Genomic DNA, 27,409 nt, shown 5'->3' with positions numbered 1-27,409 from the left:
AAAAATGTATTATACAAAATAACTATATCTATTATTGTTTGACTATTAATCCAGAAACTCAGCTAATGTTCTTGGGGTATCCGGGTTCAAATCCCACCATGGCAGATGGTGGAACTTGAATTCAATTAAAAATATCTGGAATCTACTGATGACCATGAAACCATGGAAAAACCCATCTGGTTCACTAATATCCTTTAGGAAAGGAAATCTGCTGTTCTTACCCGGTCTGGCCTTCATGTGACTCCAGATCCACAGCAATGTGGTTGACTACTTGACTGCTTTTGGGCAACTAGGGATGGGCAATAAAAGCTGGCCCAGCCAGCGACGCCCACGTCCCACAAACAAATTTTAAAAAAATCTATTTCAAGGTGTTATTATTTACATCAAAATTTGTAGCTTTATGGTATCCTTTATTCACAAAATACACTGGCACAGTGGTTAGCGCTGCTGCCTCACAGCTCCAGGGATCCAAGTTCGATTCCCGGCTTTGGGGCACAGAGCGAGCGGAATCTGTACTTTCTCCCCATGTCTCCATGGATTTCCTCCAAGTGCTCTGGTTTCCTCCCACAGTCCGAAAGACAAAAGAACAAAAAACAGTACAGCCCAGGAACAGGTCCTTTGGCCCTCCAAGCCAATCGTAATACCTGCCTAAATTAAAACTGTACGCACCTACTGAGTCTATATCCCTCCATTCTCATCCTATTCACAGTACCTTCATTGTGGTGTTAATGTAAGCCTTACTTTAACTTTATTAATCATGTATTTGTCTAGGTGCCCCTTAATTGCTACTATTGTACCTGCTCCCACCACCCCCCTAGCCAGCGCGTGCTGGCCATGCAAAAATTCTCCCTCAGCGTACCCAGAGTGTGGCGACTAGGGGATTTCTTGTAACTTCATTGCAGTGTTAATTGTGACATTAATAAATAAACTTTTGAAAAAAACTTTAATGTAAACTCACCTTTCTAATTCCAGGTGCCATAATAAACCTGACAGAAAACTTTTCAGGAACTGTCATAGTTAACGAGTAAACTGCCTTCGTCAATGGATATCCAGCCATCTTTTGTAAGTGGGAAATTGACCTTCAGTACCAACACCACTCCGGGATGCATTTTCCCAGTGCTGACAAACTGCTCCCCGGGCAAGAATCAAACCGGAGTCCAAACAGCCATCCACAAGGCCACGTTGGCCACCTGTAGCCTGCTGCTCATGCTGGTCTTCTTTCTGGGATCCTACGGGAATTTAATCGTCTTGTCCTCCTTCTTCAACCCAGCCTTCAGGAAATTCCGGACCCACTTCGATTTCATGATCTTGAACCTATCTTTCTGCGACCTCCTCGTCTGCCTCGTGGTCGTCCCCATGTTTGGCGCTGTCATGTTTTTTGACAACGGAGGCAGCATGTCGGACGCTTTCTGCTTTGCCTTCCACCTCACCAGCGCGGGCTTTGTCATCATGTCTTTGAAGACGGTGGCGATGATCGCTGTCCACCGCCTGCGGATGGTGCTGGGCCAGCAGTCGAGCCAAGCCTCCTCCTTTGTCTGCACGCTCCTCCTCACCATCGTCCTGTGGGTCATCAGTTTCACCCTGGCCACCCTGTCGGCCATGACCAAGTACCATGGCTCCAGGGTCTGCGTGCCGCTGCTCGGGCTCATCAGCGAGGATGGCAAGGCCGTCCTGTACACGTACGTGGTGGACTTCACCCTCTGCGTGGGCATCGTCGCCATTTCCTACGCCCTGATCGCTCAAACCTTGCACAAGAACGCGCAGGTACGCCGCTGCCCTGTCATCACAGTGGTTGACCCCAAAAAGCCCGGCTGTTTGGCCACACCAGATGCGTCAGAGCCCTCCTTGTACAGGAAGCAGAACCTTCACAAATCATCCCACGTTCAGACACACCTCTACGCGCATGGCAAAAACACTACCTCGTCCGGCAAGAAGCTGGAGCAAACGGTGAATCTTTCGGCAGCCAAGGACTCCAAAGCAGTTGCGACCTGCGTCATGATACTTCTCTCGGTGATCTGCTGCCTGCCGCTCGGTGTGGTCCTGGTGCACCATGTCTTGACTTTGGAGAGTAGCTTCATCATCTACCAGTTCGAACTGTGCGGCCTGACCTTGGTCTTTTTCAGGTCGGGCCTCAACCCCTTCATCTATTCCCGCAACAACTCCGGTCTCCGCAAGAAGGTGGCATGGTGTGTGCAGGTGGCGGCCCTCCTGCTGTGCTGCCATCAGAAAACCAGGCTGAAAGCGGTGGGGGATGGCAGCCTGGTGGCCAACCGCAACAAATCTTCTCACCACGACACCAACTCGGCCTATATCCTCTCCCCCAAGTCGCAGAAGAAGCTTGTGGACCAGGCCTGCGGACCCAGCCACTCGAAGGACATCTTCACCTCGGTGGGGCACCAGCAGAAAACGCAGAGCGCCTCCACCCTGATCAACACTCGGATCGAGCCCTACTACAGTATCTATAATAGCAGCGTGTCCCAGGAGGGGAGTACCCCCACATGCCTGCAGCCCAGGAAGTATGCTTGCGGCTCTGCCCAGTCCTACACTGGAATGTACTACCACATCTCCAAAACATCGGACTTCATGCAGGATTGCGACAGCACGTCAGTCAAACATATTCCTGCCCCATCTGTCTAGTGCAACCAAATTGGTACGGGGCAAAACAGAGCACATGGTTCACCAAAGCTTTGGAAGCAGACAAACGTGGGTGACATGAGGATGTTGTTAATTAGAATGGCAAATTGAATGTACTGTTAAAACATCCAAATATAACAATGAACACTGGATACGAGTTAATAATCTGTATAAATCTGGATGCAGCATGTCTTATGAATGATTTGATTTGATTTATTATTGTCACATGTGTTAGCACACAGTGAAAAGTATTGTTTCCTGCACGCTATACAGACAGAGCATACTGTTTATAGAGAAGGAAAGGACAGAGTGCAAAATGTCGGGTTACAGTCACAGCGAGGGTGTAGAGAAAGATCAACTATGAGTCCCCTCAGAAGCATATATCCTGCAAATTGTATAACGGTTGAGGACTCTGGGTCTGTACTCAAAGTCTAGAAGGATGAGGGAGGGATCTGATTGAAATTTACAGGATACTGCGAGGCCTGGATAGAGTGGACATGGAGAGGATGTTTCCACTAGTAGGAAAAACTAGAACCAGAGGGCACAACCTCAGGCTAAAGAGACGGTCCTTTAAAACAGAGATGAGGAGGAATTTCTTCAGCCAGAGAGTGGGGAATCTGTGGAACTTTTTGCCGCAGAAGGCTGTGGAGGCCGGGTCATTGAGTGTCTTTAAAACAGAGATAGATTAATAAGGGGATCAGGGATATGGGGAAAAGCAGGAGAATGGGGATGAGAAAAATATCAGCCATGACTGAATGATGGAGTAGACTCAATGGGCCGGATGGCCTAATTCTGCTCCTATGGCTTCTGGTTTTGTCTTCCATACCTATAAGAACATAAGTAGTAGGAGCAGGAGTAGGCCATCTAGCTCTTCAAGCCTGCCCAGCCATTCAATAAGATCATGGCTGATCTGAAGTGGCTCAGTTCCACTTTCCCGCTTTCTCCCCATAACCCTTAATTCCCTTGTCTGTCAAAAACCTATCTACCCGTGACTTAAATATATTTAGCGAGGTAGCCTCCACCACTTCAACGGGCAGAGAATTCCAGAGATTCACCACCCTTTGAGTGAAGAAGTTCCTCCTCAAGTCCATTCTAAACTGCCCCCCCCCTTATCTTGAGGCTGCACCCTCTAGTCCTGCTGTCCTTTCTGAGCAGGAAGAATCTCTCTACCTCTACCCTATCCATCCCTTTCATTATCTTATACATCTCTATAAGATCCTCCCTCATCCTTCTAAACTCCAATGAGTACAGACCCAGTCTATTTAGTCTCTCTTCATAGTCTAACCCCCTCATCTCCGGTATCAGCCTAGTGAACCTCCTCTGCACTCCCTCCAAGGCCAAAATATCCTTGCGCAAGTGCAGCGACCAAAACTGCACACAGTACCCCAGTTGCAGCAAGACCTCCCTGCTTTTATATTCTATAAAAGTCTGAGGACTGGAATATTTTGAGCAGTTTTATGCCCCGTATCTAAGAAAGGATGTGCTGGCCTTGGAAAGGGTCTGCAGGAGGTTCACAAGAATGATCCCTGGAACGAAGAGCTTGTTGTATGAGGAGCAGTTGGGGACTCTGGGTCTGTACTCATTGAAGTTTAGAAGGATGAGGGGGGGATCTTATTGAAACTTGCAAGATACTGCCAGGGTGTCGCTGGCTGGGCCAGCATTTATTGCCCATCCCTAGTTGCCCTTGGAGGGCAGTTGAGAGTCAACCACATTGCTGTGGCTCTGGAGTCACATGTAGGCCAGACCAGGTAAGGACGGCAGATTTCCTTCCCTAAAGGGAACCAGATGGGTTTTTCCGACAATGGGTCATCAGTAGATTCTTAATTCCAGATTTTTTTTTATTGAATTCAAATTCCACCATCTGCTGTGGGGGGATTCGAACCCGGGTCCCCCAGGACATTAGCTAAGTTTCTGGACTGCTAGTCTAGCGATAATACCACTAGGCTATTACCACCCCAATTCCCTGTTGAAGCAGAACTCAATCATGAAGTTACCTCCGATATGTTACCACTGGGCACGCTCCCTCAATGCTATGACCTTCACCAGGCTTGGGATTGCTGTGGGTCTGGAGTCACATGTAGGCCAGACCGGCTAAGGACAGCAGATTTCCTTCACATTAGTGTTTTTTTTTACAACAATTGATGATAGTTTCATTGGCGCTGAGACTAGCTTTATATCAGAGATTTTATTCATTGAATAAATTCCACCAGCTACCATGATGGGATTCGAACCCGTGTCCCCAGAGCATTAGCCTGGTTCTCTGGATTGCTAATCTGATGCCACAGTGGTTAGCACTGCTGCCTTACAACACCAGGGACTTGGGTTTGATTCCCGGCTTGGTCACTGTCTGCATGTTCTCCCCAGTGTCTGCATGGGTTTCCTCTGGGTGCCCTGGTTTCCTCCTACAGTCTGAAAGACATGCTGGTTAGGTGCTAAATTCTCCCTCAGTGTAACCTGAACAGGCGCTGGAGTGCAGCGACTAGGGGATTTTCACATTAACTTCATTGCTGTGTTAATATAAGCCTAACTTGTGACTAATAAATAAGTTTAAGCTTTAACTTGACTCTATGACACGATGCATTGGGCTGTGCTAAATTCTCCCTCAGTGTAACCCAAACAGGCACCGGAGTGTGGGTGACTAGGGGGATTGTCACAGTAACTTCATTGCAGTGTTAGTGTAAGCCTTTGATTAATGTAACTGTTCCTCCCACAGTCTGAAAGATGTGCTGGTTAGGGGCTAAATTCTCCCTCAGTGTAACCCGAACAGGCGCTGGAGTGTGGCAACCAGGGGATTTTCACGGTAACTTCATTGCGGTGTTAATGTAAGCCTTTGATTAATGTAAGTAGTTACAATTACTTGTGACTAATAAATAAAGAATAAACTTTAACTTGACTCTAATATCACAATACATCAGCTGTGCTAAATTCTCCCTCTGTGTACCTGAACAGGCGCCGGAGTGTGGGTGACTAGGGGGAATTTTCACAGTAACTTCATTGCAATGTTAATGTAAGCCTACTTATAAATAAACATTACTTCAAGTCTAGGAAGGTTGATATCAGAACCATATCTAGCAGGTACATTGTTGGAGCACGGTGGGGCATTAAATAATAACCTTATCATCCCCATTCCAGTAGTAACTGTCAGCTACTTTCTGTTGTCAAGGACTTACCTCCTCTCAGCAACCAGACATCCAGAGCATGCGCACGAGGGATACTGACAAGGGAAGTGCGGGAGAACCAGCGCAAGCGCAGTGGGGGATACTGGCATGGTGGGGGTGATTCTCTGCGCATGTGCAGTAGCGATACTGGCAAAGGGCTTGGATGGATGGCGCATACGGGCTAAGCCAAGGGTGGCGCATGCGGACTAGGCCAAGTAAGGGTGAACGCATGCGTACTAGCGATACTGGCAAAGTCGTCTTGGCGGGCAAGCGCGTACGGACTAGCGATTCGGGCCAAGTGTGGTGACGAGCTGGCACATGCGTTCTAGCAATATTGGCAAAGGAGTGGGGGGCGTGGACGTTTCATGCGCACAGGGGAGCGGGTCAGGGGGACCGATTTATAATGTGGGGGGCGGGGAAGAGAAACAGAGAGAGAGAGATTGATGAAGGCCGGCGCAGGCGCATTACGCCTCCTTTTGGGCGGGAAAGGACCGGCACGCGGGTGTAGGGGAGAGTGCGTTAATTTTTAAACGGAAATTTCCGTTAGCGGCGCGCGGGAATAGTTCAGTAAGGAAAAAAAACCCATTCATAAAAAAATGGAGCCCGCGCTCCGCCAGGTAATGGAGGCACAGAGGGCAAAGTCTTCCACTGCCAAGGGAGAAAGAAAAGCACCGCAGAAAGAAGTGCCTGGACTAATAGTCAGCAAATAATTTAGGATATTTTATTCTTTTCTCAATTGAACTGCAAAAGAAGGATGCTAAGTGCATGAGTTGAATTGCTAAATTTGCATATATATATATACATATATAGTCTTTCAAATCAAAATGAACAGGCAGCATGGTGGGCACAGGGGATTAGCACTGCTGCCTCACAGTGCCAGGGATCTGGGTTCGATTTCCGGCCTTGGGTCACTGTGTGGAGTTTGCACTTTCTCCCCGTGTCTGCGTGTTTCCTCTGGGTGCTCCAGTTTCCTCCCACAGTCCAAGATTAGGTGGATTGGCCATGCTAAATTGTCCCTTAGTGTCCAAAGATGTGCGGGTGAGATGGATTGGCCATGCTAAATTGATCCTAGGGTCAGGGGGATTAGCAGGGTAAATGTATGGGTTTATGGGAATAAGGCCTGGGTGGAATTGTGGTTGTTACAGACTCAATGGGCTGACTGGTCTCCTTACGCACTGTAGGATTCTATGATTCTATGTCAACGGCCTTCAAATTCCCAATCTGCTATTTTTCCTGAGTTGGGAAAATGGTGGCCACCATTGCTTATTTCCCATCATTCTCCATGAGGAGGCAGAGGGTGAAACTCAAGAGGATATATTGGGCATAATTTTATTCAAGGGTTTGAACTGCTGCAACCAGCTCTAGCTGGGGGTCAATGAGTTTCCTCCTTAAATGTTCGAGTCACTCTGCCTGGGAAGATCCCAAGCTTGCATTTCCTTTGTCCAGAGTTAGCCGGGAGGGTTCGGTTTTTTGTCGTGAGGGTTTTGTTCGCCCAGGTAGGGAAGATATGCCAGAGTTCCTGTTCATGGACACTGTTACTGACTCCTAAATGTAACTGACTCCAAACCCAAGAGGCTTGTGCAAGGTTGTAAGGTCCTTGTGGCTGGATAACCTGGCATTGTTCCTCGAGTAGGTTTGCACAAAGAAGAATAGTCACATGGTGGAAGCACCTGAAGGCGTTCACTGCCTGTGATGTTGCAATATGCTAAAATCCATGGACTCAGAAACAGGAATGGCACCTGCTGAGCCAAGCTGAACTGAGAGTCCCACAATCAGCAAACAGCAGCTCCGCTCTTGTTTTGGTATGTGCCACTAGCTGTTGCAAGTTGAAGAGTCTGCCATCCTCTCTGATTTGATTTCATTTATTATTGTCTTGGGATACAGTGAAAAATATTGTTTCTTGCACGCTATACAGACAAAGCATACCATTCATACAGAAGGAAACGAGAGAGTGCAACATGTAGTGTCACAGTCATAGCTAGGGTGTAGAGAAAAGTCAACTTAATGCAAGGTAGGTCCATTCAAAAGTCTGACAGCAGCAGGGAAGAAGCTGTTCTTGAGTCGGTCGGTACGGGACCTCAGACTTTTGTATCTTTTTCCCGATGGAAGAAGGTGGAAGAGAGAATGTCCGGGGTGCGTGGGGGGTCCTTAATTATACTGGCTGCTTTTCCTGAGACAGCAGGAAGTGTAGACAGAGTCAATGGATGGGAGGCTGGTTTGCGTGATGGATTGGGCTACATTCACGGCCTTTTGTAGTTTCTTGCAGTCTTGGGCAGAGCAGGAGCCCAAGCTGTGATACAACCAGAAAGAATGCTTTCTATGGTGCATCTGTAAAAGTTGGTGAGAGTTGTAGCTGACATGCCAAATTTTCTTCACCTCTTTAGAAAGTAGAGGACTACTTGGTGGGGCTTTCTTAACTATAGTGCTGGAATGGGGGGAACCAGGACACGTTGTTGGTGATTTGGACACTTGAAGCACTCAACCCTTTCTACTTCGTCCCTGTTGATGTAGACAGGGGCATGTTCTCCTTTACACTTCCTGAAGTCGATGACAATCTCCTTTGTTTTGTTGACATTGAAGGAGAGATTATTGTTGTTGCACCAGTTCACCAGATTTTCTGTCTCATTCCTGTACTCTGTCTCGTCATTCTTTTGAGATCCGACCCACTACGGTGGTGCCTTTGGAAGCAGATGTGTAAGCTCTCTGTCAAGCCAACTTTTTCCCCTCCAAACATCATACTGAAAAATACAGGAAAGGGTCCATGCCAGAAAATACTGTACCATGGTTAACACTGTTGCCTCACAGTGCCAGGCATCCAGGTTCAATCCTCAGCTTGGGTTACTGTTTGTGTGCACGTTCTGCTGTGTCTGTGTGGCTTTCCTCCGGGTGCTCCAGTTTCCTCCCACAGTCAAAAAACGTGGTTTGGGTGCATTGACCTGAACAGGCGCCGGAGTGTGGCAACTAGGGAATTTTCGCAGTAACTTAACTTCATTGCAATGTTAATGAAAGGCTTACTTGTGACTAATAAATAAACTTTAACTTTCTGCACTGTAGGATTCTATGATTCTAATTTTTAAAAAAACTGCATTGCTTTGCTAAATCTGGATAAGAATTAAGAACTAAAATAAAGTATTCAGCACAAGCCATTCCTTATTATTTGTCATGATATTAGAAATGGTTTATGAGTTGGACACAATCATATGTTTTCTTTTCAGATTATAGAGTATCTTATTATTCACATTAAAAATGACAACAGAAGATTTAGAAAATTGGCTGAACTGGAAGGAGATCTGCTTGTCCTGGTTAATGCAGTAAACTCAAGCTTACACATTCAAAGGGAATATCTCTTTTGTGTTGTAACAGGTATGTAAGAACAGGCAGAGCAGGGGAGGGCCATCTGGCCCCTCGAGCCTGCCCCGCCGTTCAATAAACTCATGGCTGATCTTTATTGTGGACCTAGCTCCAACTTACCCGCCTGCTCACCGTAACTCTTAATTCCTTTACTGTTCACAAATTTATCTATCCTTGCCTTAAAAACATTCAATGAGGGAGCCTCACCTGCTTCACTGGGCAGGGAATTCCACAGATTCACAACCCTTTGGGTGAAGAAGTTCCTTCTCAACTCGGTCCTAGATCTGCTTCCCCTTATTTTGAGGCTATGTCCCCTAGTTCTAGTTTCACTGCCACTGGAAACAACTTGCCTGCTTTTATCTTATATATTCCCTTCATAATCTTATAAGTTTCTGTAAGATCTCCCCTCATACTTCCGAATTCCAATGACTATAGTCCCAGTCTACTCAGTCTCTCCTCATAAGCCAACCCTCTCAACTCCGGAATCAGCCTCGTGAATCTCCTCTGCACCCGCTCCACTGCCAGTATATCCCTTCTCAAGTAAGGAGACCACTCCAGGTGTGGCCTCCCCAGCACCTTATACAGCTGCAACATTACCTCGCTGTACAATAACACATAAACAGACACTCAAAGTTGACAGCAACCAGAAGTGAAACTTAACATTTAATTTCATATGTGTTCTGTGGAACAAAGGGATCTTGACTTATTTGTCCGTAGATCTCTAAAGCGGAAGGGCATGTTAGTGGGGTAGTGAAAAGGCATATGGGACACTTGCCTTCATCAATCAAGGCATTACAAAAGCAGAGAAGTCATACTGGAGTTGTATAGAACTTTGGTGAGGCCACAGCTAGAGTACAGGTGTGCATAGTTTAGACCATACTCTGAAATTTAGAAGAATGACGGGGGGATCGAATTGAGATATACAAGATGATAAAAGGTCTGGATAAAGTAGACGTGGAGCGGATGCTTCCTCTTGTGGGGCAGCAAATTTAAAATGGAGTTGGAGGAGAAACTACTTCACCCAAAGTGTTGTGAACCTGTGGAATTCGCTCCCCCAAAGTGCGGTGGATGCTGGGACAGTGAGTAAATTTATGGAGGAGTTACAGATTTTTATACCAATGCTATACCAGTGCAACAGCATCCTTCCTATAATGTGGTGACTGGAACTGCACACAGTACTCCAGCTGTGGCCTTACCAAAGTTCTATGATGGAGTTGTATGGAACTTTGGCGAGGCCACAGCTGGAGCTCTGTGTGCAGTTCTGGTCGCCACACTTTAGGAAGTATGCTGTTGCACTGGAGGGCATGCAGAGGAGATTCACCAGGATGCTGCCGGGGATGGAACATTTAAGTTATGAAGAGAGGTTGGATAGGCTTGTGTTGTTTTTGTTGGAGCAGAGAAGACTGAACGGTGACCTGATTGAGGTGTTCAAGATTATGAGACATGAACAGAGTGGATAGGAAGCAGCTATTCCCCTTAGTTGAAGGGTCAGATATGAGAGGACATAGGTTCATGGTGAGGGGCAGGAGGTTTAGGGGGAATGTGAGGAAAAACCTTTTTACCTAGAGGGTGGTGGCGATCTGGAATGCACTGCCGGGGAGGGTGGTACAGGGAGGAACTCATTTCTGGTAAACTGGTCCTTTTAAGTTCAAATGGAATTTACTTGTAATCCTACATGTTGGATCACCTAATTGTGAGATCACTTAACTCCTGTGAAACAAGTTCTCAGGATGGGTTTCATGCAATGTACCTTTAAAAAGTACCTGGATAAGCACTTGGCACATCATAACATTCAGGATTATGGGTCAAGTGCTAGCAAATGGGCTTAGGTGGGAGTTTAGGTGTTTCTAATGTGTTGGTGCAGACTCGTTGGGCTGAAGGACCTCTTCTGCACTGTATGATTCTATGTGTCATATATCAATTGGTTTTTATTTTAGCCATGATGTTAATTTTTTAAAATTATTCCAATTTGTCCAGTTGCAGCTGCAGGACAATGGATCCCCAGTAATCAAACAGATCATTTTTACAAAGGTAAGAGCAAAATCAGTAAGTCTTATACTTTCGGCTTCTTCCAGTTTTTCTGCGGCTGGGGATCATCGCAATGCCAGCCAATCACCTTTTACCATCCCCTTCTCCCCACCGTTCCTCTTCCAATCCTGTTGTATTTAAATCTCAAGAAGCAGAGAACAGGGATAAATATGTTATCTTTGGGTAGAATCCATAGAATCAGAGGATCCCAACAGTACAGAATGAGGCCATTCGGCCCATTGTGTCTGTACCAGCCACAATACCACCCAGACCCTATCCCTGTAACCCCACACATTTACCCTGCGAATTCCTCTGACAGGAAAGGCGATAGCCTAGTGGTAATATTGCTAGGTTATTAATTCAGGAAACTCAGCTAATGTTCTGGGGGACCCAGGTTCAAATCCTGTCACAGCAGATGGTGGACTTCGAATTCAATAAAAAAAATCTGGAATTAAGAGTCTACTGATGACCATGAAACCATTGTCAGTTGTCGGAAAAACCCATCTGGTTTACCAATGTCCTTTAGGGAAGGAAATCTGTCGTCCTTACCCAGTCCGGCCTACCTGTGACTCCAGAGCTACAGCAATGTGCCTGACTCTCAATTGCCCTCGGGCAACTAGGGATGGGCAATAAATGCTGGCCCAGCCAGCGAAGCCCATGACCCACGTGTGAATAAATAAAAAAGACACTAGGGGCAATTTAGTATGGCCAATCAACCTAACCCGTACATCTTTGGACTTTGGGAGGAAACTCTCGCAGACATGGGGAGAACGTGCAGACTCCGCACAGACAGTGGCCAGGGAATCGAACCTGGATCCCTGGTGCTGTGAGGCAGCAGCGCTAACCACTGTGCCACCCCTGGAGAGACCTAACATTTCCAACCTTTCTTTATAAGAGAACCCCTTCATCCTAGGAATCAGTTGAGTGAACCTTATCAGAACTGCTTCTAATCCTTTCTCAAGAAGACTAAAACTTCACACCTTACTCCAGATCTGATCTCACCCACACCCTATACAACTCTAACGAAACATTGTCACTTTTATACTCCATCCTCATTACAATAAATGACAATGTTCGGATTTTCCTTTCCAATCACTTCCTGCACCTAAATACTAACTTGTTGTGATGTGGAGATGCCGGCGTTGGACTGGGGTGAGCACAGTAAGAAGTGTCACAACACCAGGTTAAAGTCCAACAGGTTTATTTGATAGCACGAACTTTCGGAGCGCTGCCCCTTCATCACTTGATGCATGGTGGCACAGTGTTTAACACAGTGATTAGCACTGCTACCTCACAGCACCAGGAACTTGGGTTCAATGCTGGCTTCCCTCAGTGTACCCGAGCAGGCGCCGGAGTGTGCCGACTAAGGGATTTTCACAGTAACTTAATTGCAGTGTTATTGTAAGCCGACTTGTGACATTAATAAATAAACATAAACTGTATCCGTTAAAGTTTAGAAAAATGAGAGGCGACCTTATTGAAACATAAGATTCTGGGAGGAATTGACAAGATGAACACTGAGAAAGTTTTAAAGTTTACAACCTTTTTTGATTCATTTGTGGGACATGGGTGTCACTGGCTAGGCCAGCATTTATCGCCCATCCCATGGAGGGCAGTTGAGAGTCAACCACATTGCTGAGGTTCTGGAGTCATATGTAAGTCAGAGTGGGTAAGGAAGACAGATTTCCTTCCCTAAAGGACATTAGTGAACCAGATGGGTTTTTCCAACAATTGACAATGGTTTCATGGTATCGGAGAATTCTTAATGCCAGATATCTTTTATTAAGTCATAGAGGTTTACAGCATAGAAACAAGCCCTTCGGCCCAACTTGTCCATGCCACCCCAACCCCTAAGCTAGTCCTAACTGCCCACATTTGGGCCATATCCCTCTATACCCATCTTACCTATGTAACAGTCTAAATTATTTTTAAAAGACAAAATTGTACCCGCCTCTACTACTGCCTCTGGCAGCTCGTTCCAGACACTCACCACCCTCTGTGTGAAAAAATTGCCCCTCTGGACACTTTTATATCTCTCCCCTCTCACCTTAAACCGATGCCCTCTAGTTTTAGACTCCCCTACCTTTGGGAAAAATATTGACTATCCAGCTGACCTATGCCCCTCATTATTTTATAGACTTCTATAAGATCACCTGTCACTCTCCTACACTCCAGAGAAAAAAGTCCCAGTCTATTGAATTTAAATTCCACCATCTGCCGTGATGGGATTCAAACCCGTGTCCCCCAGAACATTAGCTCAGTTTCAAGATTAACAGTCTAGTGATAATACCACTAGACCATTGCCTCACATTCCAGTTCCTAAAACTGTTGGTCCTGATAAACTAAGATGACTCCAATGGTTCTGATTCCACTAACACTGATCTCTTTTATCAGCAGTTGAAAAGCTCTTGCTACAGCTATCCTTAAGTGTGCAAGCAGACATGGAGAGTGCTGATTTAAATGAGAAGTTCAATTCTCCAGGGCTCAGGCTGACATTTGAGGTATGAACAGCGTAATCAGCCACTACCAGAAGCCACCGAATTTTTTTTATCACTGATATTTGTCATGTTTTTAGAAGGAGGGAGAGGGGCAAGGGGTAAAGTAGCAATATGTATTGCTATTCTTGTGAAAATGTATAAGCTGATTGTAAACGGATATATATGTAAAATAAATAATAAGGTGGCACGGTGACACAATGGTTAGTGCTGCTGCCTCACAGTGCCAGGGACCTGGGTCCAATTCCCGGCTTGAGTCACTGTCTGTGTGGAATTTGCACGTTTGCCCTGTGTCTGTGTGGGATTCCTCCGGGTGCTCTGGTTTCCTCCCACATCCGAAAGATGTGCTGGTTAGGGTGGATTGGCATTGCTTACTTTTCCCTCAGTGTACCCGAACAGGCGCCTGAGTGTGGCAACTAGGAGATTTTCACAGTAACTTCATTGCGGTGTTAATATCAGCCTACTTGTGACACTAATAAGTAAATAGTCACAGATTATGTCTAATAATCACAACAAATTTTGGGGGCAAAAAGATCTCGATTTCAAAATCTTGAAGAAACTGAGGATGTTGTGTCTCCAATTCCTGTGGGTTGAAGTCAAGAGTTAGGATTAAGCACTTAACCTTATTCAGCTCTGCTGAATTTAAATATTCATACAATCATAGAATCTTTACAGTGCAGAAGGAAGCCCATCAAGTCTGTACTGACCACAATCTCACACAGGCTTTATCCCCATAACCCCACGTATTTACCCTGCTAATCCTCGACACTAGGGTCAATTTAGCATGGCCAATCCACCTAACTGTGTCATCGTGCTGGGATTTTTTAAAAGACATGCAAGATGGAAATGAAGGTATAAATACATATCTCAAATTAAAAGTAAATGGTGCTAAGAAGGCATAGCCAACATCTGAATAGCCAGGTTAATGACTCACATTGGATCTTTAGTCAAAGCCTTTGCTCCCCAATGTAAATCTGTCTGTTTCCACAGTGGCACCCCTGCAATTTAGGGGCAATTTAGTACAGCCAATCCACATAATCCTACAGTACAGTAGGAGACCATTCAGCCCATCAAACCTGCACCAACAACAATCCCACCCAGGCCCTATCCCAGTGACTCCTCCCCCTCCCCTTGCAATTTAGGGACAATTTAGCATGGCCAATCAACATAACCCAACAGTACAGAAGGAGGCCATTCAGTCCATCAAACCTGCACTGACAACAATCCCACCCAGTGACAACCCCCTGCAATTTAGGGACAATTTAGCATGGCCAATCAACATAACCCTACAGTACAGAAGGAGGCCATTCTGGCCCATCGAGCCTACACCAACAACAATCCCACCCAGGCCCTAACCCTCCTGAAATTTAGCATGGCCAATCAACATAACCAACACATCTTTGGAAGTAGGAGGAAACCAGAGCGCCCGGAGGAAACCTGTGCAGACACCGGAAGAATGTGCAAACGCCACACAGACAGTGACCAAGCCGGGAATCGAACCCGGGTCCCTGGTGCTGAGAGGCAGCAGTGCTAACCACTGTGCCGTACACAGTCTGAAAGATAGACTGTGTGCGGCATCAGTCCACACACAGGTTAGGCGCTAAATTCTCCCTCAGTGTGCCCAAACAGGTGTCAGAGTGTGGCGACTAAGAGATTTTCAGTAACTTAATTACAGTGTTAATGTAAACCTTACTTGTGACAGCAATAAATAAAGTTTAAAGCTTCCCTTTTGCATGTTGGTAGATAAGATGCTCTGCTCCCACCCTCACTCAGCTTCGGGCAGTGAACCTCAGAATATCACAAGAGACCCTTGAATGGGAACAGATTTATACTCTGCTTGTTTAGATCAGGTTTAGTCCAACAGGCGGCCCAAGTGCCTCTATGTGGCTCCGGGGCCAGTTTCAAAGCAAATGTGAGGTTATCCGCTTTGGCAGAAATAATAGTAGGAGGGATTATTATTTAAAGGACGAAAAGCTGCAGCATGCGACGGTGCAGAGGGACCTGGGGGTCCTTGTGCATGAATCGCAAAAACCCAGTCTGCAGGTGCAGCAGGTGGTCAAGAAGGCAAATGGAATGCTGGCCTTTATAGCAAGGGGGATAGAATATAAAAGTAGGGAGGTCTTGCTGCAACTGTACAGGGTACTGGTGAGGCCACAGCTGGAGTACTGTGTGCAGTTTTGGTCCCCGCATTTGCGAAAGGATATATTGGCCTTGGAGGGAGTGCAGAGGAGGTTCACCAGGCTGATACCAGAGATGAGGGGGTTAGCTTATGAAGAGAGATTGAATAGACTGGGTCTGTACTCGTTAAGAGTTTAGAAGGCTGAGGGGGGATCTTATAGAGACTTACAAGATAATGAAGGGGCTAGATAGGGTAGAGGTAGAGAGATTCTTCCTGCTTAGAAAGGATAGCAGAACTAGAGGGCACAGCCTCAAAATAAGGGGGGGGGTGCAGTTTAGAACGGAGTTGAGGAGAAACTTCTTCACTCAAAGGGTGGTGAATCTCTGGAATTCTATGCCCGTTGAAGTGGTGGAGGCTACCTCGCTGAATATATTTAAGTCACGGGTAGATAGGTTTTTGATATTCAAGGGAATTAGGGGAGAAAGCGGGAAAGTGGAACTGATCCACTTCAGATCAGCCATGATCTTATTGAATGGCGGGGCAGGCTTGAAGGGATAGATGGCCTACTCCTGCTCCAAGTTCTTATGTTCGAAGGGCCAGTCATTTGGAATGGAAGATTCTGCAAAAAGCTTCTCCTCCAATCGTAGGCCATTCCTGTGTTTGCTCTTGATAGAATTTATTGGCTAATCCCTTCATTGCTGTGTTCTGAAGTCACATTGTTTTTCTCTGTGTTAATTAGATTACTGAGAGAAGCCGCATTGTGATGACAGATTGTTTAATGATCAAGCGTTTCTTACAAAGGATCAGCATCGTACATCCACAGGTATTGAGTGTGAATCAGTTGGGTGAGCCAGGAAAAACCAAATATCAAATCACATTCTAATTTTGTTCCTTCACATCAAGGCCAACATATTGAGCCTTTGAATGTGGAGTATCAGCTGGCCATCTGGGGATCATGAAAATAAGAACTGGGATAGGCTTCAGGCTTGTTGCTCCATTCATTGAGATCAGAGCTGACTGTATCTTAACTCCATCCACATGCCTTGACTCCAGATACTTGATAACCTTTGACCAGCACAAACCTATCAGCTTCAGATTTAGAATTATATAAGTATTAGGAGCGAGAGAAGGCAACGCAGCCCTTTGAGCTCACTCTGCCATTCTATATGATCATGGCTATTCTCCATCTCCTCCTAACTCCACTCCCCTGCCTTTTCCCCATAACCCTTTATCCTGCCTTTGATCAAATATTTATTATTGATTGATAATTCATTAATTAATCCTTCATGTAAAGAAATGTTTTCTAACTTCTCTCCTAAGGCACAGTGGGTTACCTCACGGTGGTTAGAACTGCTGCCTCACAGCGCCAGGGACCCGAGTTCAATTCCCGGCTTGGGTCACTGTCTGTGCGGAGTCTGCACGTTCTCCCTCTGTCTGCGTGGGTTTCCTCTGGGTGCTCCAGTTTCCTCCGACAGTCCAAAAAATGAGCTGGTTAGATGCATTGGCCACGCTAAATTCTCCCTCAGTGCACCCAAACAGACTCCGGAAAGTGGAGACTGGGGGATTTTCACAATACTCATTGCGGCATTAAGATTAAGCCTATTTGTGACTCTAATAAATAAAAGATGAAAATTAACAGTGACAATGGACAGAAAAACAATTTGATTAAAATGACCATACTTTCAAATATAAATACACTGCTGTTCTGTATTGGCTGTATTGATTTCAAACATTACTCTCAAGAGTAAGAAAGAAAAAACCTTTTCTTTCAGGTGAAAATCCAGTTTAATGTCAAAATAAATGGTAACCTATCGACACACATCTTTGGGTAAGAATATGCACTTGCTATCACATCACTACTCTAGTGTATGTGGAATATCACTATATGTTTTGTTATAGGTATCAAATAATTCTTTAAGAGCTTTGAAGTTCACTCTTGTCAAATCTCCACTAATCCAGAACAGCATACTTCACATTACCTTCTGCATTTCAGCCTCAACTCCCCATGCTTGTCACCACTTGGGCGGCATGGTAGCACAGTGGTTAGTACTGCTGCCTCACAGCACCAGGGACCCAGGTTCAATTTCCAGCTCAGGTCACTGTCTGTGTGGAGTTTGCACGTTCTCCCCGTGTCTGCGTGGGTTTCCTCTGGGTGCTCCAGTTTCCTCCCACAGTCCGAAAGATGTACAGGTTAGGTTGATTGGCCATGCTAAATTGCCCCTTAGTGTCCTGAGATGCGTAGCTTAGAGGGATTAGTGGGTAAAATATGTAGGGATATGGGGGTAGGGCCTGCTGGGATTATGGTTGGTGCAGACTCGATGGGCCGAATGGCCTCTTTCTGTACTGTAGGGTTTCTGTGATTTCCCTATGCAATGGCTGAAAGATTGGCCTTACTCAGTGGAGTGGGCAGGTTGCAGGGCCAATAGTAACTGCCCAATAGTTAATGGCACGGTGGCATAGTGGTTAGCATTGCTGCCTCACAGCGCCAGTGACCGAGATTCGACTCTCAGCTTGGGTCACTATCTGTGTGGAGTCTGCACCACGTATCTCTGTGGGTTTCCTCTGGGTGCTCCGGTTTCCTCCCACAATCCGAAAGATGTGCTGGTTAGGTATTAAATTCTCCCTCGGTGTACCCGAATAGGCACCGGAGTGTGACGACAGGGGTGTTTTCACAGTAACTTCATTGTGGTGTTAATGTAAGCCTACTTGTGACACTGATGGATAATCTTAAACTGGGGTCAGAAAATGGAGAATGTGGATAGGGATATCTGAGCAATTGGGGCAATGAGTGATTTGAGGATGAGGTGGGGATTCTGCTGTTGATTAGCTGAGGCACAGGAAGCTGGAATGAGATGATGGCTGGTCAGGCCATTCTATGGAAGAGGATGTGGGAGATGCAGTTCTATATGGCTCATGTCCAAAAAATTTTCAAGTCAGTCTGCTTCAAATCTGTTGATTTTTATTGAATTATGTATAGATTTCTCATCCGCCTTCCCCGGTCACAAGTATTTACTAATCTAGGATTGCACAAAAATGCCTCACCTTGATCCAACGCTAACTAAAACACTTTAATTTTAGGAATGGGAACTTGGACAAATTTTGCAGTTATGGACACTCTATACTTTCAGACAGTGCTCAGTTTGTTAGGTAAGGATCAGATAAGAAACTACAAATGGTCATGAATGTAGCCCAATCCATCACACAAACCAGCCTCCCATCCATTGACTCTGTCTACACCTTCCATTGTCTTGGAAAAAGCACAGTAAGAAGTCTCACAACACCAGGCTAAAGTATAGCGAGTTTATTTGATAGTAAACCCACAAGCTTTCAGAAATGCTGTTCCTTCACCTGATGAAGGAACAGCATTCTGAAAGCTTGTGGCATTTACTATCAAATAAACTTGTTGGACTTTAACCTGATGTTGTGAGACTTCTTACTCTCTTTACCCCAGTCCAACACCGGCATCTCCACATTTGAAAAAGCAGCCAGCACAATCAAAGACCCCACGCACCCTGGCCATTCTCTCTTCTACCTTCTTTCATCAGGAAAAATATACAAAAGTGTAGCCCAGTTCATCACGCAAACCAGCTTCCCATCTATTGACTGCGTCTACACTTCCTGCTGTCTCGGCAAAGTGGCCACCATAACTAATGACCCCAAGCACCCTGGACATTTTCTCTTCTACCTTTTTCCATCGGGAAAAAGATACAAAAGTCTGAGGTCACATACCAACTGACTCAAGAACAGCTTCTTCCCTGCTGCTGTCAGACTTTTGAACAGACTTACCTTGCATTAAGTTGATCTTTCTCTACACCCTAACTATACCTGTAACACTACATTCTGCGCCTTCTTTCCTTCTCTATGAATGATATGCTTTGTCTGTATAGCATGACATGTGACAATAATTAATCAAACTGCAAATGTGATGCCACTATTTTACAAAGGAGGTAAACAAAAAGCGGGAAACTATAGGCCAGTTAGCTTAACTTCTATACTAGGGAAAATGCTTGAATCTATCATCAAGGAAGAAATGGCAAGACATCTGGATATAAATTGTCCCATTGGTAAGGTGCAGCATGGGTTCATGGAGGGAAGGTCATGTTTGACTAATTTGGTGGAATTCTTTGAGAACATTACGTGTGCAGTGGACAATGGGGAACCTGTGGATGTGGTGTATCTGGATTTCCCGAAGGCAGCACCAAAGACTGCTACATAAGGGAAAGGTGCACAGTGTTACGGGTAATGTATTAGCATGCTTTGAGAATTGGTTAACTAACACAAAGCAAAAAGTGGGAGTAAATGAGTGTTTTTCTGGTTGGTGATCAGTGACTAGTGGTGTGCCTCAGGGATCAGTGTTGGGACCGCAATTGTTTGCAGTTTACATAGATGATTTGGATTTGGGGACCAAGTGTAGTGTGTCAAAATTCACAAATGACACTAAGATGGGTGGCAGAGCAAAGTGTGTAGAGGACGTTCAAAGTCTGCAAAGGGATAGCGATAGTCTAAGTGAGTGGACGAGGATCTGGCAGATGGAGTACAATGTTAGTAAATGTGAGGTTATCCATTTTGATGGGAATAACAGCAAAATGGACTATTATTTAAATGGTACAAAATTGCCATATGCTGCTGTGCAGAGGGATGTGGGTGTCCCTGAGCAGGAATCACAAGGAGTTGGTTTGCAGATGCAGCAGATAATTAAGAAGGCAAATGGAATTTTGTCCTTCATTGCAAGAGGGATGGAGTTTAAAAACAGCGAGGTTATGTTGCAGCTGTATAAGGTGCTGGTGAGGCCACACCTGGAGCACTGTGTACAGTTTTGGTCTCCTTACTTAAGAAAGAATATACTGGCACTGGAGGGGGTGCAGAGATTCACTAGGTTGATTCCGGAGTCAAGAGGGTTGGCTTATGAGGAAAGACTGAGTAGACTGGGACTATACTCATTGGAATTCAGAAGAATGAGGAGGGAATCTTATAGATATCCCCCCACATTCTGAAAGATGTGCTGGTTAGGGTGCATTGACCTGAACAGTGCCGGAGTGTGGCAACGAGGGGAATTTCACAGTAACTTCATTACAGTGTTAATGTGAGCCTTACTTGTGACTATAAATAAACTTTAAAAAATATATATATAGTTAATAACAGTTAATTTTTTACATTATACATTTATTTTCTTTTCTCTGAGCAGAGACTTTGAGCGTACAGCTGATTCACGATGCTGCAGACTCCATCCTATTGCTGGGAAACCTTTCCCTCTTTCTATTCCTAACAAATTAGCAGAAGAAGGAGCATGCGGAGTGCTTGAGATATTATCAATAGCGGCTATTTGCCCTTGCATTAAGAACTACCCCAACAAACCCACTAGAATTTCCAACATATCTGTATCCTTCACTGAAAGATTATAAACCATGTGTAAACGTAAATGGGAAGTAAGTTTCTCTGCTGAAGTATGTGCTTCTCGTGATATGCTTCCATTGTGTGTAATGTCCACCATAATGGCTAAGGGGGTAGATTTGATCTAGCTGACCTTTTGGGGCGACACGATGGCACAGTGGTCAGCACTGCTGCCCCACAGTGCTAAGGACCCTGGTTCAATTCTGGATTCATGTCTCTGCCTGTGGAGTCTGCATGCTCTCTCTGTGTCTGCGTGGGTTTCCTCTGAGTGCTCCGGTTTCCTCCCACACTCCAAAAAATATGCGGGTTAGGTGGATTAGCCAAGCTAAATTGTCGCTTAGTGTCCAAAGATGCATGGGTTAGGTGGATTGGCCATGCTAACTTGCTGCTTATAGTCCAAAGATGTGTGGATTAGGTGGAGTGGATAGTGTCCAATCCACCTAACCAGCATGGTTTTTGGACTGTGGGAGGAAACCGGAGCATCTGGAGGAAACCCACGTAGACATTGTGCAGGCTCTGCACAGACAGTGACCCGAGCCGGGAATTGAACCTGTGTCCCTGGCGCTGTGAGGCAGCAGTGCTAACCAATGTGCCACCATGCTGCCGACTACAGTCAATCTCACCATGCTGAGGAGCCAGATAAGTCCAGAGTCACGAGTCTCTGTCAGTGGAGAGTGAGGTGGGGCCTAGATCAGGAGGCCAGCTAAAGAGAGGATGGCTAGACAATCTTTGAGGGGGGATGGTGGTATCCAGCTGATGAGCCCAGTAAATCCACAAAGCAGATTCTCCACCTGTGACCAACACATCAGCCCATGCAGCTAAAGTTGCCTGACCTCCGGCATGTAGCAGTGGCAGTGGGACAAGGCCAGATTCTATGAACACCTCCCCATAAAACCTTAGATAGGTCATGGGCTGGTAAGTAGGAGGGTCACCTGCCGGATTTTACATGCCCCCCTCACCCCCACCCCGTGCCTTCAAACCCACTGGCAGATGAAAATGAGATCCAGCCCTATGTTTGTGATTTAGCCATGATGATGGAGTAGAGGTGGAGAGGAGCTAACAACTTGGATGTAGCAAATAGTTTCTACAGATCAATGATACCTGCAAAAGAGAAACAACACCCCTTGACTTGACACATATATTCATATATGGACCGGCTGACTTGCCTATATTGTTCAAGGACAGCAAAAACGCTTGCTCGTTCTTCACGGATCCATCCCATCTAGCAGACTGGAAACAGTATGAACAAACTCTGACTCAAAATCCAGATGTACAGACAGCAGAAGGAAAGTTTAAATTTCTTTACTTCTTTATCAAAAGCTGATATCCTTAAGATAGTTAAAGAATTGTTTATGTAAATTGCATGGATTCTTATTTGAGTTGTAAATTTTTTTGTCATTAAAACCTGCAAAGTGGACAACATAGGTACAAAATATTTCCCTGAGTCTGCCAACGCATTGAGACACGGACATAAATATAGAATTGAAGCCACTCGGAGAGCCCTTTGAAACCAAGGGAAAATGGAAGTTTACTGGGGCATACAGTAGTCTGAAATATTATATTTCCCATTATTTTCTTTGCCCTACTTTCCACTAATTCTTCCTTTACCCTTCTAGTCCCCTGAGTAGGTTTCCCCTAGCTAGGATATGGCCACGAGGGCACCCCCAAATATTCCTGAATGGCTATTCATCATATATTAGCTTGCAGTGAATGTTGGATTATCCAGATCGCAGAATAATCCAGTTTGCAACTAGTCTGAGATTAAAGCAAAATACTGCGGGTGCTGGAATCTGAAACAAAAACAGAAAATGTGGGAAAATCTCAGCAGGTCTGACAGCCTGTCAAAAGAGAACAGAGCCAACATTTTGAGTCTGGATGACCCTTCGTCAGAGCTGCTCTGACAATCTAGATTACAAAAGCAGAGAGGTCATGATGGAGTCGTATAGAACTTTGGTGAGGCCACAGCTGGAGTAATGTCTGCAGTTCTGGTCGCCACATTATAGGAAGGATGTGATTGCACTGGAGGGAGTGCAGAGGAGATTCATCAGGATGTCGTGTGATTGTCAATGTGGTTGACTCTCAACTGCCCTCCAAGGGCAACTAGGGATGGGCAATAAATGCTGGCCAGCCAGTGACACCCATGCCCCATGAATGAATAGAAAAAAGAATGTTGCCTGGGGTGGAACACTTAAGTTATGAAGAGAGGTTGGATCGACTTGGGTTGTTTTTGTTGGAGCAGAGAAGACTAAGGGGGTGACCTGATTGAGGAGTTCAAGATTATGAGGGGCATGGACACAGCTGAAGTACTGTGTGTAGTTCTGGTTGCCATATCATAGGAAGGATGTGCACTGTAGTATTCTGTGAAAGTCCACGTCTCTCTCTGGGGGTAGAAACATGGGAGATCTTTCTCCTTCTTTCTCCTGGAGAACAGAGGCTAATTGTACCATCTCAGTTGTTGCCGTAGCTTTATTCAAACTGACTACACTGTCCAGGAATCAAACTTGGCATCTGCCTGATTTGTACAGCTCAGCTATACAACCAGCTAATAATGGGAGAGATTTGTTTAAAATTTAAAACACAGTGAAGTTATAAGCATTACGTCAAATACATTGCATTGAGGGTTTATTGTTCCGCTAGAGCGTAATAGCGAATAAGATTTTTTTTCAGTTTTCAGTGAATGTTTTGAAATTATTTAACGAAGATAAGTAACAGCCCACTAGGAGGTGTTATGAGTAGTCAACAGTAACAGTCAACGAGTTCCAGTCATAAAACTATCAATCTGTTTTAGCTATAATTTGCAAGGTGGCTATTTTTGTTTTTATGTATAATGTCCTTGAAATGCTACCCTCATTTTTGTAGAGACTGAAGCAATTTGCATTGAAAAATATTCAAGGCTTAATTATAATTACTGTAATTAGCATTAAAGCCACTATGTGGCCTCATAAAGGACCATTTGTTCAGGTCTGTAATTAAGGATTTAAATTGCTAATTTTAAACAAAAGTCACTGGTAATCCAATGCAGACAAAACTTCCTGAACTTTTTTAAAAAATTAGGTAAACACTGCAAGATGTTAAAAATACTGTCTCCTGCCTCTAAAGAAAAGAACTTCCTCAAATTTCAGAGAGGCAGTGGCAAGTAATAATGGCACACAAGACTTGTGATCCCAACTAAGGCTCTAGAGACATAGGTTCAAATAAAGTCAGGCATTAAAAGCTAGTCTCAGTAATGGTGGCCATAAAGCTATCGTCAATTGGTGTAAAAAATCTGTCTGGCACCTTTAGGGAAGGAAACCTGCTGACCTTACCTGGTCTGGGCTACATGTGACTCCAGACCCATAGAAATGTTTAATAGTCTAGCCACTCAGCGGATGCTGACCTTGTAAGCGATGCCCACATCCCATGACAAAATAACTAAAATATCTTCTGCTCCTTTGAGAGAATCTCTCCTTGAATGCTCAGTGAATTAATAACTCTTAAAATAACAGTAAGAAGTCTCACAGCACCAGATTAAAGTCCAGGTTTATTTGGAATCACGAGCTTTCAGAGCATTGCTCCTTCATCAGGACTCTCATTCATCAGGATTCACCTGATGAAGAAGCAGCGCTCTGAAAGCTCCTGATTCCAAATAAACCTGTTGGACTTTAACCTGGTGTGCTCGCACCATTCCAACACTGGCATCTCCACATCTTAAAATAACAGGCAGGGGAGTATCAGTGTGGTTTTTAAACCCAAAAGTCATGATTATTTTAACATTTTAGATGAAACAGCTGCAAAACGTTGTAACTCCATGGCCTGAACTTTACGTTCATGCGAGGCCGTGAGCCAACATGAAACCTGCTTCTTGCCAAGGTTGTATTGTTGACACGTTATCACACTGCTTAACAGCCATCCAGCGTGAAGTACACTCTGTGAAAGGCTGAGGGAGAATGGGCACCCAAGGAAATGGAGCGTGCGAGCTGGTATTTCCAATGTGCTCTCTCTCAGGGAGACAGCGGGAGGAAGCTGCTGACTTGTAAAACAATAAATGTCAGTGAAAAGCTATGCATGAGGGTCAGGTCACGACAATATACAGACTGTAGTCCCCAGACACACTTGTTAATTTCATCTGAGCCTTTCATCCTGCCCTGGTCCAAGGATGCGGCAAAAACAGAAAGGCTGCCCTGCCAATTGGTCCACTTGCCAACTGTAAAGGCAGATGGGGAAGGGAAAGAAAATGCCATGAAAAGCAAGTGTGAGAAATGGGAGGGAGTATAGAAGAGAAATGGGGGAATGAGTACTTGAAGGAAGAGAGATAGCTGATAGGAGGGAAGAATAAGGGGTGTGCAAATTAAACAACATGGGAGACAATGTGGCACAATATATTTGATCTTTCTCTTCCTTGCACAGGCACAACATGGATAATACCATAGATAATTTATTTAGGGGTTATGGGGAAAAAGCAGAAGAATAAGGATGAGAAACATATCTGCCATGATTGAATGGCGGAGCAGACTCGATGGGCTGAGTGACCTAATTCTGCTTTTATGTCTTATGGTCTTACGGACAATGTAAAATCCCAGTCAATTTGCTGTTCAATTCACTTAAATTCTCCTGAGGTCGTGAAAGTCACTAAATAAATTGCAAATCTTTAAATATGTACGCTGATGGAATGTCTGGATCAATCACATTCTTTGACCTGAAACCGGAAAATCCCATCCGAGGTCAACAGATCTTTCCATGGTCTTCCCCTCACCCACTCCAATTCCTGTTGCAGGTGGGACAGTAAAATTTATCCCACTTGTACATATTTACCTTGACTTTTTTTTTACTCTTTCCTGGGGACATGGGTGTCACTGGCTGGGACAGCATTTATTGCCCATCCCCAGTTGCCCTTGGAGGGCAGTTGAAAGTCAACCACATTGCTGTGGCTCTGGAGTCACATGTAGGCCAGACCGGGTAAGGACGGCAGATTTCCTTCCCTAAGAGGAACCAGATGGGTTCTTCCGACAATGGGTCGTCAGTAGATTCTTAATCCCAGATTTTTATTTTTTTGAATTCAAATTCCACCATCTGCCGTGGCGGGATTTGAACCTGGGTCTCCGGAACATTAGCTGAGTTTCCAGATTATAGTCTAGCAGTAATACCACTTCACCATTACCTCTTCTAAGTATGAACTGTATATATTCGTCCATTGTTGCAGGTTTAGCCTGCTCCAAAAGAGTGTTCCTGATGGCCCACTGGCTAACTGCCAGATGTACTTTATTTGTTAGTGTCACAAGTTGGCTTACATTAACACTGCAATGAAATTACTGTGAAATTCCCCAAGTCGCCACACTCCAGCTGGCGCTGTTTGGATACTCTGAGGGAGAATTTAACATGGCCAATGCACCTAACCGGCATAAAAACAAATTACTGCAGCACTGGAATCTGAAACCAAAACAGAAAATGCTGGAAAATCTCAGCAGGTCTGGCAGCATCTGTAAGGAGAGAAAAGAGCTGATGTTTTGAGTCCAGATGACCCTTTGTCAAAGCTAAAAGACAGAGTCTTTTATAGGCATAAAGGCCAATTTCTCTGCCTTTTAGCTTTGATAAAGAGTTGTCTGGACTCAAAACATCAACTCTTTTCTTTCCTTACAGATGCTGCCAGACTAGCTGTGATTTTTCAGCATTTTCAGTTTTGGCACCTAACCAGCACGTCTTTTGGATTGTGGGAGGAAACCAGAACACCCAGAGGAAACCCACGCAGACACAGGGAGAACGTGCAAACTCCACACAAACAATGACCTAAGCTGGGAATTTATCCCGGATCCCTGGTGCTTTGAAGTAGCAGCGCTAACCACTGTGCAGCCATGCCACCCCTATGTATGGTGCTAAGCCACAGGATAGAAGCTTCTGGATTCAATTCCAGACGAAAATTGCTCTTGGTGTTGTTAGTCAATGAACAGGAACATTCAGCTAGGGATTCACTCCTAATCATTAAGCAGTGGTGTTTGCTCGATTGTGTCTGTTTGGGAAAGACAGAATCTAGCTCAGGTAGAATACATGGTATGGTTAAAATAGTGCTGATGTAGGTATGCCGGCGTTGGACTGGCATAAACACAGTAAAAAGCCTGACAACACCAGGTTTTAGTCCAACCTATTTATTTGATAATTGAGTATATTATCAAATAAATAGGTTGGACTAAAACCTGGTGTTGTCAGACTTTTTACTAAAATAGTGCTAACATGGCCACTTCAGTGACACACTAGAGAAT

The 27,409-nt window shown here is 45.0% G+C and overlaps 3 protein-coding genes across 3 annotated transcripts in view; 2 read left to right on the top strand and 1 right to left on the bottom strand.

Moving 5' to 3' along the window:
- LOC145337624 (acylphosphatase-2-like) overlaps window positions 1-5,820 on the bottom strand; it is a 47,880-nt gene extending 42,060 nt beyond the window's left edge. The window contains exon 1 of the mRNA XM_080182428.1: window positions 5,805-5,820. The gene's annotated coding sequence lies outside the window, so the exon portion shown is untranslated. The remainder of the gene's footprint in view (window positions 1-5,804) is intronic.
- On the top strand, window positions 1,042-2,689 carry LOC145337628 (putative G-protein coupled receptor 75). Its single transcript, XM_080182431.1, has one exon. The coding sequence runs from the start codon at window positions 1,042-1,044 to the stop codon at window positions 2,635-2,637; it is 1,596 nt and encodes a 531-aa protein (XP_080038557.1). The 3' UTR covers window positions 2,638-2,689.
- A 242-nt stretch (window positions 5,821-6,062) lies between the features above and the next one.
- On the top strand, window positions 6,063-26,361 carry LOC145337627 (type 2 DNA topoisomerase 6 subunit B-like). Its single transcript, XM_080182430.1, has 6 exons — window positions 6,063-6,175; window positions 9,008-9,155; window positions 11,121-11,174; window positions 13,569-13,672; window positions 16,525-16,608; window positions 26,356-26,361. Exons 1-6 carry the CDS (start codon window positions 6,158-6,160, stop codon window positions 26,359-26,361), a joined length of 414 nt encoding a protein of 137 aa, XP_080038556.1. The 5' UTR covers window positions 6,063-6,157.
- Window positions 26,362-27,409: the final 1,048 nt, after the last annotated feature.

The sequence above is a fragment of the Carcharhinus amblyrhynchos genome, unplaced genomic scaffold (assembly GCF_965287045.1).
Source record: "Carcharhinus amblyrhynchos unplaced genomic scaffold, sCarAmb.v2.hapA scaffold_54, whole genome shotgun sequence".
Lineage (NCBI taxonomy): Eukaryota > Metazoa > Chordata > Chondrichthyes > Carcharhiniformes > Carcharhinidae > Carcharhinus > Carcharhinus amblyrhynchos.
This window is presented reverse-complemented; position numbering and strand designations above follow the sequence as displayed.

Excerpts from the sequence above, each read along its gene's own strand:
- LOC145337628 (XM_080182431.1), top strand. The coding sequence starts at position 1,042 with ATGGATATCCAGCCATCTTTTGTAAGTGGGAAATTGACCTTCAGTACC.
- LOC145337627 (XM_080182430.1), top strand. Across the intron at positions 9,156-11,120 it reads TCTCTTTTGTGTTGTAACAG|TTGCAGCTGCAGGACAATGG; the intron begins GTATGTAAGAAC and ends CAATTTGTCCAG. Across the intron at positions 13,673-16,524 it reads GGCTCAGGCTGACATTTGAG|ATTACTGAGAGAAGCCGCAT; the intron begins GTATGAACAGCG and ends TGTGTTAATTAG.